The following is a 14,832-nucleotide window of genomic DNA, read 5'->3' as shown; positions in this document are numbered from 1 at the left end:
AGGAGGGATAATCAGGTCGACACATCTCATTTATTCTTATGAAATGAGAGTGAATCATTCACTGCCATGCCATGTTAAAAAAAAAAAACCAGAATAACAGGTGTGGTTTGAATTAAAGCATATGCTTAAAAACACAGTCCAGAAAGCAAATATTTGAGAAAAAATGTATAAAGAAACAATGTGGTTAAAGAAATGAAGCAGATAAAATGGGAGATATTCACATAGTGCAAACCTGAACCTTCCTGTCTCACTAAAGGGAAGAATGTCTGTAATAAGCAAAATGCATCTTTTTTCTCTTTCAAGGTCAGACCCAGCCTTCTGTATTCCCTGCGTGATGTTTTAGGCTATTAAGGGAAATAATGAGTAAGCTGAAAGTTTAGGCATATGGCATTCTTCTTTTGCCTCCTGGAGCTAGATATTTTGCATCAGCACCAGGCATGGGTGAAGCTGTTCTGATGAAATTAGAGTTGACCCCTGCCTCAAACAGGACCGCCTGAGCCTATTCTGAAGTTTGAAGAAGTTCAATTAGCTTTTTTTGTTTTGCTTTAATTTTCACATGCCTCGCCTCATCCAGGCCTAGAAACAGAAAGAGGCTCTTGCAGTAATTCCATCCTGACCAGAATGGATTGGTCCATATTTACAAGAAAGCCTGTTCTCACTGGTTCCCCAGACCAAAAGGGTTTGTTCCTTAAAGAAAATACAAATGGACCTGAGCTACAAAGTACAGAAGCAGAGTCACATTTTCTGAAAATCTGGGCAGTGTTTGGATCTGTAGCATTACTGCGTTGCTTTCTATTAAAAAACCCCAAACCTCACAATATTGTACAGTAATGACCTCCAACATTACAGTACCCCTATATTTACTTACAATGATTGGGGGCAATTCCTGGACAATTAGAGATGGGGTCAACCACATTGCAAGATCTGGTGAAACTCACATTTTTGGGATGTGCAAAATCTAAGCCAAAAGCCCTTTCTGAATTTTCCAGATTAGTCTTGGTACTCAGATACTACTAAAACCATAATGGAAGACATCTGAATAGAACTGGTCTATATATGGCAAAAAGAATGTGACTCTTTTCCACTGTTGTCAAAATTAGAAATTATGGTGAAAAATGTTGGCTACATTTAGTACTGAACCAGTACCCAAAGGTGGTGCTAGTGAGCATTACAGCAACCAAAGTTCAAACAAGATGACCCCCCCCCGCCCCAGAGATCTTGATCCCTCATAGTTATTATAAGTTCCAGTGGCTTTCTTCATTCATATTAGTCAAAGATTGCTTTAACACCTCCCATTATGAAGTATATTTTGGGCATGAATACAAAACCATCAAGGGAACAGAAAGTGGTTCTAACAGGACTTTAACAAAAAAAGTATTCAGGATTTTTTGTAATGTTACTAATTTTTAGTTTAGAAATTTCAGCTATTGGGAATGAAATTATGTCCACTTATTCTGCAAGAAAATATGAAACTAAGAATAATTATCTTTCATTAAATAAAAACACTAGTGAAAGGCACATCATGTGGAACAGCGAATTGAACTGTAGTATTCATAGACCGTGTAGCTGTCAGTAAGTAAATAATCCTGTGAAAGGATTCCACTTTCCAGCATTACAAATCAAGGAAGATTGAAACCACAGGTTACACAGAAGTAGTGTAAAAAAATAAAAACAAGGTTGAACTACAGTTGAGTATTTAGTGGTGTGGAAATAGCTAACACACAATTAGCACTAGGATCTTTATGAACATTTCTCATAGTACATTACCAACATTACAATCACTGATCATTATTACTGCAATAAGCAGCACTGGGATATAGAATCTCCTTAAAATTTTGAAGTATTACCAAAAATTTACTGATCATTCTTTTATTGCGTCCAGCTTCCTATGTAATGACTTTCATTGCCAGAGGATGGAAACACTTACTTGGTCTAAGTACTGATGATTCTTTAGTACAAGGGCTACGAGGTGAGACAGCACAGGAAATGTCTTTTCAGGTTTTTCCAGCCTTCTACTCAAATGAAATAGCAATAAAAATGTAAACTCGCTCAACAAATAAAGTGGCAGAAGCACTACTTTTAGATGTATTCCAATTCAGACATCAAAGGCCTCCAGACAGGTTGCTTAGATGTAACACATGGAAGATTCTTTAGTGACTAAAAGTAGATTTCAAAAAAGCAGTTAAAACTATTATTAAAAACTGCTTATCACTGACTTGAAAATGACACGAACTGAAAGGAGAAGGAGCACAAAAAACAGGCGATTGGTATTTGAACTCACAAGGAAACCAAGGTCAAAACAGATAATGTCAGAGTGGGTCTAAGACTGTTTGAGGACGTTAGATTTAGGACAAATATTGCTAGCTTTCTTGCATGAAAAGTAGCTGGCAGGTCAGGGAACAAAGGAATGCCACAGAAATGTGAGGAGCACCATAGAGAGAGAAAGTTCTCTCATGTACACCACAAAAATAAATAGTATCACAGAGTCAACATATATGGCAGATAATAGAAATGGCTTGTGCCAGGCCTTGCATTCAGTGAGTAATGGAGATATGGAACATTACTTAAAAATATGAAAGTAAACAGAGACTTCTATCAGAAGAATACAGCAGACAGGAACAAAGTTACCTCAAGGTTACAGGAGGAAAAGAAAGCACTCTGCTCCAGTGTTCAAACTCCCTCCAATTCCAGCACTTGTGAGTCAAAGAGATGGCACCATATTTAACCCCTGATTATTCTAAGGAGGACACACATGCTCAAAGACCAATTCTATATGTATCAGGTTTGGAAAAACAAGATTTACTTCCATTCACAGTCACTCCCATTTCTTAGCCTGAGAACCATTTACTTGTAATGCTCCTTGAGGAATATTTTCTTTTGTTCCACATGGTGTTACCATGTTGCTCAGAAGAATATTTAATCTGTGTGAACAGTATTTCATGTGATCCCAAAGCTTCCCTGGACCCACATCCTCCCTGAGATGACCAAATATTTCCAGAGCTTTAATGGGGGGGGAGAGGAGAGTCTTTTCCAAAAGCATATTTTGGACGTGATATTGACCAAACATTCTATACACTACAACTTCACAACAGAAGGAGCTAACTCCAGGATGAACCTATGAGGCACTTCCATTACACATCCAGGAAAGTTTAGCTGTGAGTATACTTTTCTTTCTTTCTTTCCTTTTCTTTAAAAGAGAGAGAGAGAGAGAGAGAGAGAGAGAAATAGGGAACCCTGACTCCGTCATTCATCATTCAACCAAGCCCCGTTTCTAGCACTTCAGGAACTTTCTACCATGGAGGAAGGCAATCACTAGTTGAGATTTGTTTGTGTGTGTGTGTGTGTGTGTGTCTTTTTTGCTTTTCTTCTGCACTTTGGACATTTTAAAAAAAGTAGACAAAGACATCAACTGCAGCTGGACACATTTATCGGGGCTTTGTGGAATCTGATGGTAACATCTAAAGGGTCAATGAATTTTGGGGAATGTAAATATAACCGGAGCTGAGCCCAAACATATTTTAAATGAAATGTGACCATTTTTCGGTTTATGAAAAGTCTGATGTTTATGAGTTTGGACAAAAATGTATGGCCTATTTGTGCCTTTGCCAATCATTCTTGGAGGTTTTTTTTAATTGCTATTTATGATTGGTCACTTTATGGCATTTCCATTTTTTGTCTCAAGCAAAATCCATTCAGTTACAAGACAAATTTCATTTCCTACAAAAACAGTTTTGAATTGTACATATTGTTCATTTTGTTTGGGAACATTCATACACATAGAATTCCATGTGTGAAAACATTTGTAAAAAAAAATCAACAGTGGTTTCACAGACATTGTGAACTAAAGTATGGTATTTAGTTTGCAAATATGTTTATTCCCCGCCCCCCTCACCCCCCCGCTTCCTCACACGTTCTTGTCAACTGCTGGAAATGGCCCACCTTGATTATCACTACAAAAGGTCCCCCGTCCCCCACTCTCCTGCTGGTAATAGCTCACCTTACCTGATCACTCTGGTTACAGTGTGTATGGTAACACCCATTGTTTCATGTTCTCTGTGTATATAAAATCTCCCCACTGTATTTTCCACTGCATGCATCCCATGAAGTGCGCTGTAGCTCACGAAAGCTTATACTCAAATAAATTTGTTAGTCTCTAAGGTGCCACAAGTCCTCCTTTTCTTATTGTGAAAAACTGTCACCTCTATTCACCCAGCTCTGCAGATGACAGAATAAGAGGTGTCCTCATTGTTATAAAGTGCATTGTTTCAGATATGAGGATCGTTGTTAGGATGAGGATAAGGATAGACAGATTGATCGATAGATTTCTTTTTCAAGAGATATACTACTCAGTGGTTCTGACTGTAGGTATGAGCTTATTAAAACCAGCACAGGTTTTCTAAGATTTTGGAATTGCACGTGAACAAAACTAAAGTAACTGCAACATGTATTTTCCTTGAATATCAGCCAGGATAGGAAAGAGAAATACCAGAAGAAAGGCAGCTCTTGTATTATCCAGTTTCTAACTTGACCAAAACCAAAAAGTACTGGAAATCTTGCTAGAAAGTGTTTTCCCTGGGGTTCTCTAAAGCACTGAGGTTAATAGAATTTCAGGTGTTTTAACATTGCTGAGCATCATGGAACTGAAAATGTAGTCTTGTTTTCCAAACAGTCAAGGCTCTGGATTAAAAAAAAGCTCAACCTTCCTACAGACTTTTAACAACAACATGTTAAATAACATTTCTCCGAAACTGCTAATTTATGGTCCAGCTAATATAAAATTCTGAAATAATTCTCCCCAGCGTAAGATTGAGCAGTGCTGGTGAGGGATATTTTCAGATAGGAAAGGTGGAGAGGTTGGAGAAGGTTCTACGGATAAACTCAACAGTCAAGCAGAGAGGCAGATAAGTTTTAAGGATAATACTGTTTTCCTTTTTCGAAAAAATTTCCTTTTTCAGTTCTGGGGGAAAGCGACTCTTTTTCTGTGTTTCTTTACCATTGTCACATGGCAAAGAGCTCCACAACACTTGCTTCAAGGATGCTAATGGATACAAGTTATTTTTCTACAACTAGCTAAAGGACTGGTATGACAAATAAGGACTGGCCATTTAAGGTGACATACTGAAGTACTTTGCCATCTGTAAAATATGATGTGATTAATCTTATTTGTTCTGTTATGACAGTAAGTTTAGAAAATTGCAAGATTGTGTGTTTTAAGAAATGATACGACGTCACTAAAGCTAGCCTTTCGACAACGGTGCTGGAGCAACATTGGTGGCCTAGAGGCGATCCAGCAGGATTTCTGTTACTTTTTAAAGTAGTGCATGTAAACTGTGGTACAAAATAAGCCAGGGAAATATGACATTAGCAAAGTAGTGCCTTTCTATATACTCTTGTCCCCAGGCCAGTCGGGACTCAGTATAGCTTCATAAGTATTTTGTACACAAGACAAATGAGCGTGATCAATCATAGTCAGCATGCTTACCTCCCATCCAAAGTTTGTTTCCTTTAACGTGGTCCTTGGTATTGTCATGTAAGGTCCAAATCTTTCCCCAACTTCAATCTTCTTTTTGGCCCAAATCCCCAGCCCTGCCCCTGGAATCGAGGATTCTCTGAGTTCAAAGTCTGGCGGGATTGGAATGTCATCAGGAATGTAGACGGGAGCTTCATAAGGTGAGCCTTCCTTGGGGGTGAAGTCCTCACTGGTAGGAAAAGGTGATGGAGGTCCGACGGGGATAGGGGACATAATACTGTCCTCTGTTTCCTCCTCTGCACTCTCACCAGCCAGGAGATCAGGGTCTGTCTCATACATACTATTTACAATCTCACTGTCACCTAAAGGGGAAACAACAGAACAACACATTCTAAAACCCTGAAGTCAATAGTTAGTTAACCCCTTCCCGGGACAAGGAACGTCAATGTGCAGTGGACATTCTAGAGGGTGGGAATGGAGCGACAGGAAAGATGATCCTGAGCCACAGAATTCAGATTTACAGCTTTCCCCATTGAGTTTGGGGCTTTTCCAGAGTTCCCCTGTAATCTGAAGGTGTGTGGATCCAGTGTTTTGGTGCAGATAGGTCTACAATGACGCACAGCTAATGACCGTGATATTAAGGAGCTACCTTTGCTTGGTTAAACATTCAAGTCCAGCTGATAAACAACTATTACTTTAGACAGCCCTGTGAGCATCTTCCTGCATGTCGCAGGTGTTCACATTCCAACAGGTCGGACAGTTGAGATTTTACTGGGAAAGCAATGGTGGCCTCTAGCACGGGAGGAAAAAGGAGTGTAAGTACTGTAGTGGCTAAGTGGTATGCAAAATGGCATTCATTGAAGAATGGACTAGAGGCCAGCAACCATGACTATCATGTGGCACAGGCTCAGGATAGTGAAGCCTGATGACCTCCAATGATGGAATGAGGACAGAGGAATATGGAGAAGGTGGCCAGAACTCTCTGCTATTGTTCATTGTTTTAACTAACTCCGGGTATTTTACATCAAATGCAGAAAGCCACATTAAAGCAAAGTTATGAATGAAAGTTGCATGCACAAAGATCTGATAATTCTAGTGAGTTTTCACTTTCCTTAGGGGTCACAGGATAAAGCACATGTCTGTACTGGAGAATGTAGGTACTCAATTTTAGCTCATTTACAGTACGACAGGCAGTACTTGTGAAACAGAGACACTAATGAAGGAAACCAATGTTGATGAATCTTGTTTCTGTTTTCGGAGCAGCTCTGAAGAGAAGTTATTCAGACATGATTCAGAGGAACACCAGCACCAGCCCCATGCTCATCTCTTCAACACTGAATGCGAGGAACATCTGCAAGGGCATGTTGGTCATGTCCATTTCAATGACCAGGTCCATTTCAGTGACCACTCCTGTTTGCACATCCCATAACTGGAGCATAGGTAACTAATCTCCAGGCTGGGATCACCATTAACAGCCGGCCCCGGTACACGTACAGCATATTAGTGCCTAAGGAGCTCTGTTCTGTGGCATGAGCTGTGACCCTAAGAAAGCCTACGGCACCTGTGGCCCAAGTTTGGCCAGAGCTGGCAGACTAGTTTTAGGTTTGGTTTATTTGGTTCAATGGGTTATTCAATTAAAGCTGTGGCCAATTTGACCTTCCAACTATGTCTCTGTCTTTATTTGCGGTTTGGCACTCAGCAATGAATGTTCCTTCTCAAGCATAATTATAGCATCACTAGCTTATAACATCGCATTAAGAGTAATGTATCATATATGCTTAAACAGTGGACATTTTAAGTTACTCTCTCAACCACACTACATATATTGTTTCATAAAACTTCATAGGACAGGGATGTGGTTTAATGCAGTGCTACAATGCTGAAACAGAAAGCTATGGAAAAGTTGTATAATATCAGTTCCAGAAAAATATTCCATGCAGCATTTCACAATCTGGTTAGAAACAGATCAATTCAAGAACTATTTACAACCATATTTTCTAAAGAAACCAAAACCTTTAAAAGTCATGTGGCTAAAACACTTATTTAATTTAGCAGCATTCAGAACTGTAATTATTAGGCTTTAAATGGCCAGTGGTTTTTTCTTTTTCTTTTTTTAATTGATTTGTGTGATCTTTTCACAAAAGCAACAGCAGAACTGCAGCTGTTTCCCTTGTACCCAAAGTTCTTAAGTTGTTTAGGTTTCAGAAACACCCACATAAAACATTTAAGTGGGATGTAGACAGAATAAAGGTAAAATTGTAAGTAGGAGCAATTAACATTATTAGTCAGAATTGGTAACCACATCTGGTTACAAACAATGTGCCCAATCCTTGGAAAGCTTAGCACCCTTGACTTGAATTGATTGCAGTTGGAGTGGAGGCTGCTAAGCCTTACAGGATTGGATCACAAATCAGGTTTGAAAAAAGGAAGGTTTGTTGTTGTTTTTACAGTAAATATCCTTAATGCTGTGAGGCTGTTGAAGATCCATTCTTCCAGAATAATTAGGAAATAAGTGGTATTCTTTTAGAAGTACAAATTATTACACTTGAGATAATTGCAAGGAAACACCATTATTAAAGCTATCACCACATATATCAATTTTCTGGTTTGATTTTTGCTTCTAAAAGCTAAATAAACCCAAAGAAGTTTTAGGAACTAGAAACCTGTTCTTTAATTTTTGAGGGTAGTTGAATAAGAAAATGCAGTGGAACCTAGAACTTGGATACAGTGAAAATCCTGCAGTGAAAGAGAAGACAATCTGAGATTTTTTTTTTTTTGCACTGCTATACTCAGAGTCTAATTTTGCTTATTGTGACTCTTCTTAGAGTATTTTAGTTATTGCTTATGTTACAGTAGCACCTAGAGTTTGTACAACAGCTAGCACATAGCTAGAGACAGTACCTGCCTCAAAGAGCAATCCGAATAGATGAGACAGAAAAACGGTGGGAGAAAGAAATTATGTTTATCCCCATTTTGCAGTTAGGGAACTTGAATCGCAGAGAGATTAAGTGACTTGTCCAAGTTCACCCAGGGGGGCTGTTACAGAGCTGGGAACTGAATCCAGATCTCCTATGTCTCCATCTAGCACCTTAACCATTCTTCCCCACTCTTAAAGGAGAAGAATGTGGGGAGTGGGGGAAGATAATACTATAGGTGGTTTTCACTGTAGTTCCTTTCCAAATGTAGTTTTTGCTTTAGCAGAACCTCTGCACTCCACTAACACCTTCTTTAAGCATGAGTAGAGGAGGTGTATTTTTCAGTAAACAGACAAATCCAGAGCAGGGTAATTTGTAAAAGCACCTCGGCCGTTTGCAATCCAAACACAGGCCTGCAATCACTGCTAACCAGCCTCAATTACAGCCGAAGTGTTTCCAGTCACTCTCTTCTAGGTCACTGGAAGGCCTTGCCAAGAACATGAGATTTTTAATGACTTTGGAAATATGCTACACAATAGTAAGTTATTTACTTGTAAGAAAACCTGAAATTCTTTATTTTGGTTTTGCAGTGGTTTCAGGGTATAGGTTCACAACTGTGCTGGTCATTCCAAAACATTCTTCAGGGAGGCCTAAAAAAATAAGGAAAGTGTGTGTGTGTCAGGGGGCGGGAGGAAGAGAAAAAAAATATCCAGACTACAAGCATCATTTCCCCTTAGTAACAGCAGTGTCTGAATTCTGCCTTGTTGATGTGTCTCTCACTTCCAGAGAGCATCCATGTGCGGTGTTGCAGGGGATTTTTTTCAGTCTAGCGCCCCCTTTAGCAATTCTGGTAAACACCCGTGTGCTTCCTCTTGCTCTGGTGGAAAGGTAGAGGAACCCAGGCCTGCCTTCTCCTCTGGGTTTCAGCCCAGGGACCCTGTTTTAGGTGGCTAAGGACTGTTTCGTCCACCCATCAGCCACTTCCCTGAGCTGCTCCTACCATCACCCCAGCCTTCCACTACAGCACTCAGCAGGCCAGCCTTCTTCTGTCAGTATCTGCCTTCCCTGTGAGGGAGGAGGCAGCCTTTATACCAGCCCCTTTCTCCCAGTTCATCCCCCAACTGGCTGGAAGAAGAGAAGAGCCTTGCCCCACCCCCTCTGCCAGGCTGCTGATCCCAGGCCTTTAAAGAAACAGTGCCTTTTTTATCCCAACCACTACTTATTCCTGGGACCACTTCTTCTGTATCCCTGTCCCTCCTTAGGTCCTTGTATATCTTTCCTGGGTCTTTCAAAATCCTTAAAGGGACATACCAGGCGGTGGAGTGGGCTGACCACTAGAAATTACTTCTCTTATGAGCAGGCTACCCACTATGTGCCTATAAAACATTATCAAATGGGCTGATTTCTCTAGCCAAACTCATCCATTTTGGTACACACACATCTCACTTAGCACACAGACAAGTGAAGAGATTTTCCTCAAGCTTCCGAAAGAAAGAAACCCAAACCTCCTTAATCAATGCGTTGAGATTCAGCATAAAATAAATTTCGGCCCCTTTCCCCCCTGAACGTTATTAGGAAATGAAAACAGGAGCTATCATGGATCTCCATAGATTCTGCTAGAGTGTTGGCTATGACACATCCCATAATACATTATTTGAATCCAGTGTAATAAATCGATATTCACATGCCTCCTGCTATATTGCAACCAAACTGACATTATTTCCCAATATTCATTTACTTCAATAAATATGGGATTTACGTTTGGCAAGAAGACAACAGTTTTAAGAGAAACTTGCGGGAAATGTTAAATTAATATTCCCAAATATCAGAGCTAATAAGATAGTTATTAGACAGTGAGTAAAACAGTAATGGTTCTCCTTAAACTATATATACTGAGGGGTAGTAGCAGCTATGTCTTAATAAGTCTATTCCATGGTTGTTAATTCTAAATGAATAGAAATAAACATACCCTGCTAAGTTAGCATGTTGGCTCAGGAATATACAGCTCCTGCCATTGTAACTGGAACAGAATGTGACCTTGCTACTCCCTTGTGATCCCAGAGAGTATGGTGGAAGGGGTCTCTACAGTAGTACCTGACTCTTCTAGAGCTAGATGCTGCCTGGTTTCAAAGGAAAGGAGAACCCTAGCCATTAAAATGATAGTTAGTCAAAGTGAACCGGGAACAGCAATTATTATTGCAGTAGGGAAATCTTAAAGCAGAACCATGGTATTGGCTCTTAAAGAAGACAGGGCAGACTCTCATGATGGCAGAACTGAATTTAAAGGCAGGGAGTGGAGCACAGACCAGTGTAGGATGGCGGCAACTGAAAGTGGGTCAGTGAAAACGACCTGCAAAAAAGCAGGTTCTGGCGATGCACAGAACTCCAGGCAGTCGGTCTAATTTTCTAATTTGGAAACACACATTAGATCTCCCAATTCCACCTGCTGGCACTCAAACTGGTACTTATAATTTACAAACAAATAAATGTGGGCATCTATTTACAAAGTGTGCCCATCAGAATTGTCTTTCAGCTGAGCATGTGCTTAAAAAATTGCCAACAATTAATGATGCATAAATAAAATGGTGTAAGTGTAAAAACCACAATCACCCCCCCAGACAAAAGTCTGAGTCCATGGATGATGGGCCTTGTACCAAGCCGTGGCACCTGGATTCTGCTCTCTCACTGCAGGAGTCAATGGAGCAACGCTCTATAAAGACTGAGGGCACATCTACAGTGGCATATCTGCAGTGCTGTAAGCTCTCTAATGTAGCCGTGCTCAGCTGACCGGAGAGAGCTCTCCCGTCAGCTTAATTACTCCAGCCCCCACGAGCAGCAGTAACTATGTCGGCATCGCGCTGTCCACACTGCTGTTTGTGTCGGTGTAACTTGTGTTGCTCTGGGGGGTGATTTATTCATACCCTGAGCGACCGAAGTATGCTGACAGAAGTTGTAGTGTAGACGTATCATGATCCTGATGTTCCCATTAGGCCTCTGGCGTTTAGGGCAACAACGAAGCTCCTGTCTCAGTGTAAATGATTGAGAACCAGGCCTTTTGACTCAGAGGTACTACTGAGAGAATTCCAGAGTCTAGGGCCTCATCTCCCAGACGTTCAAATCTAGTCTCGTACCAAGAGCGTCTCCGCTGATCTTGACCATCACAGAAGCACATGGGAAGAGAATATGCCAAATGTCAGTGTGAATGCCAGATAGGCTTGAAAATGGAGCCGGGTCATCTTGATTCTAAACAGGGTATAAAAGCAAACCATGCCAATTCTGGGGAGCTGCAAATGAGCAAAGTAAAGGAAACAGAGGGAAAATGGGTGATTCGCAGGCTGCTAATGTTTGGGGATTTTCCATGAAGAGTCAATTGCTGAGCTATGACCCTCAGATGTAGGGGAAATGGAGCTTTCTTCATCCAAAAGGAAAACGGGAGGGGGAGAAACATACACAGATGAAGGGAAAAAGAAAAACACATTTGTCATACAATACAAGGAGCTGAAGTATTTTGGGAACAGATTTACCATCTCTCAATTAAATATGAGGCAGCATGACTGTGCTTTCGTTGCACAGTAGTTTCTACTATGATAACAACTCCAACAACTGCCTCATTGTGGGCCATGGAGAAATGAGAGGGACTCCCACAGTGAATATTAATGACTGACCTCTGATGTAATCATGGGGAAAAATAGCACCCAACAAAAATTACAGTTTTCACTTCAGCATGGAAGGCATTTCTTGCTGCCAAATAGGAACTATCAGGGGAGAATAGCTATCACAGCAGGGCTCTGCTTAAGGAGTACATACTACATCTCTTTTATAGCCTCAGAATAGGCCTTCTGTATTAAAGAAATATCTCCTCTTCTCTTTTTGAGACCTCATAAAGATTTTTCTGAGTTTATTTCTTTCTTCTCCCCTAAGAAACTGTGTGGCCCACTTCACTAAAGGGAGAAGACTTTGCTTCTTCACTTGCTGGCTTTTTCTGTCCCAGATTTTGGGAAGCACAGCAAACCCTCTGCTATAGCTTACAAATGTTTCCTCTAGTAAAAAGTGCAGCCCTGCTTACGCAAACATGTCCCCAGAAACAAGCTTTCATAAGCATTATACACCATAATCCCCAAAATACTTGTGGTTGCTGTAAATGTTTTCTTTTCTGGTATTAGCAAGTCAAATTATTTTCTACTCTATGATTAGCCTCTTTTGCACTTAAGAAACAGGAATTCCAACAGAGTTGAAAGCATAGTGGGGCTTAGCAAAGCTCAACCTGTGAGATACTTGAAATGGCGCAGGTAGACAATAGAGATTACTCTCTAGTACAGACCATTTAGTATTGTTGCTATTTGGACATACCAGTCCAGATTTAATTTAAAAAGTAATCCCAGGTGACCCCACTCTTGATCTGACGTTGTATAGTTTTTGAAGGTCAATGAAGTGTGGTTAGCTTCTCCTCCTTTCTTTTCAGTTTCCCTATCCTGCCATACTTTCTGGTACTGCAAGTGGAAATACCAAGTTACCATGAAATTGAATATTCTCATGTTTCAGAGTAACAGCCATGTTAGTCTGTATTCGCAAAAAGAAAAGGAGGACTTGTGGCACCTTAGAGACTAACCAATTTATTTGAGCATGAGCTTTCGTGAGCTACAGCTCACTTAATAAATTGGTTAGTCTCTAAGGTGCCACAAGTCCTCCTTTTCTTTTTGCGAATATTCTCATGGTAATTCTGACCTAGCCGATCCTGGGTGGGTAGTTCTAGAAACCTCCTGGGATCTGCATGATATCAGAAAGTCTTCAGACGGGCATCTGAATTTAGGGATATTTAGAACAACTGAACCTTTGGCCCATTAACCCATTGGCAGTGTTTTGAAAAGAGCAGGGATGGTCATGGAGACAAGACAGGGCCATTTCTCTACCCCCTCCCCCCATACACTAGCAAAACAGCCTGGCTGCACAGGGGGAGGAACATCCCAAGAATGTGTAGTGTGAACATGTGTCGGAGCTCCAGAAGACATTCTGCCTCTGGTTCTCCCCCCAGGGCAGTGCAGTTCCAAACGAACGTTACTATTGGCTGTGTCTACATGGTTCACTATAGCACTTGGCATACACCCGTTTAACTCAACAAGAGCACTGCTGAAAACCTGTAAGGTTTAGCTGTATGACTGATCCAAAGTCTCCTGAAAAAACAAAGCACCGATAGAGCAAGAGAATTCTCATGCACTATGTTCCAGCTTGAATATAAGTAGCAAAGTTTTATAAAATGTGTAGGGGACTGTAATGTAGTCATTGTCCCGCTCCTCTCTGAAGTATAACGATCACGCTCAGCCACAGGAGTTAAATAGATTTATTGCAAAGTGTCTAACTTTGTAAAATGGTTGAATGTTGCCCCTTAATTCAACATAATATAGATGGCTTTAGGCCTGTAAATGTGTTTGAGGTTGGTCTTTTGTGTCACGCTGCTGTGTTTAAGTGCTTTTTTGGAACCTTAGCTGGAGATGACTCACGGAGACCCAGCTTGGAGCAAGTACCTCTGAGAAGGGCGTTCAGAGGCACTCTCGAAAGCCATGCATTTTGTGAACCTGATCTAGCTGAGAAGTGGCATGGCCTGTTGTGGAAGTGAGACTGACCATGGGAATTAGCTAGATGTCACTACAGTATACTTGTGTGATGCTCCACTTCTGGAGTACGTTTGCTTGCAGCTCCTGGAATAAAGTAGCCCATTAGCTGAATGTTGGTGTTCTCTAATCTAAAGAGGTGCGGCATTCCTCCTTTGTCCAATAGCTTTTCAAAGCTGATACAAGCAGGCAGGACATTAAGAGTACCCCTCTGGATGCAAATTATCTCAGGATATCTATGTAATACTGTCAAGTCTAGCAGGGATATTTTGCTGTAATGTCTGAACAGAAATAACAGAGCACTGTGTGAGATCTGCAATGAGTGACTTCCGTCCAAGAAGCTTACCCAAGCTATTACAAGCTCAGCAGTGTGAAGGCATCTTTATAACCCAGTTGTTGCCTACAAACAAGGAGGATTGTGGTTTCAGTTTGGGCTACGTACATATGCAGGATGCATACGGGGCAAGTCCAGCCACTAGAGGGTGGAGTCCAATATTTGGTTAAGCCTCTCTGGTTTCTTCCCATCACATAACATATGATTGCTGGTGGAGGTGCCATCAATATAATATGCTAGTAACTCTGCATTAAACCGACTGCATATTTCACTATCAAGCCTTTTGGCTGCTCCCCTCAATGTTGTTCTAAATTCAATTTGGCTGGCAAAAAAACAAAACAAAAAAACAAAACAAAACAAAAACAAAAAAAACCCAGAAGACAACCCAGGGCTTCAAGAGGATTCTCTAGTGGATTTGGTTTGCATCGCTACAGCATTCATAAAAACCTTCTGATATTTTCATTTTCTTAACTAAAGAGAAAGTTTAGGAGCACTCTTCCCTTC

The 14,832-nt window shown here is 40.7% G+C and overlaps 1 protein-coding gene across 5 annotated transcripts in view; it reads right to left on the bottom strand.

Moving 5' to 3' along the window:
* Positions 1 to 14,832, bottom strand: part of PRDM16 (PR/SET domain 16) — a 458,571-nt gene that overhangs the window by 275,388 nt on the left and 168,351 nt on the right. For 4 of the 5 annotated variants that reach the window (XM_043531722.1, XM_043531723.1, XM_037881276.2 and 1 more), the window contains exon 2: positions 5,483 to 5,832. The exons of the other annotated variant lie outside the window; for it this stretch is intronic. In XM_043531722.1, coding sequence (XP_043387657.1) covers positions 5,483 to 5,832 — 350 coding nt within the window. The remainder of the gene's footprint in view (positions 1 to 5,482; positions 5,833 to 14,832) is intronic. 5 annotated transcript variants of the gene reach the window in all.

This window comes from Chelonia mydas, chromosome 18, assembly GCF_015237465.2.
Source record: "Chelonia mydas isolate rCheMyd1 chromosome 18, rCheMyd1.pri.v2, whole genome shotgun sequence".
Classification (NCBI taxonomy): domain Eukaryota; kingdom Metazoa; phylum Chordata; order Testudines; family Cheloniidae; genus Chelonia; species Chelonia mydas.
This window is presented reverse-complemented; position numbering and strand designations above follow the sequence as displayed.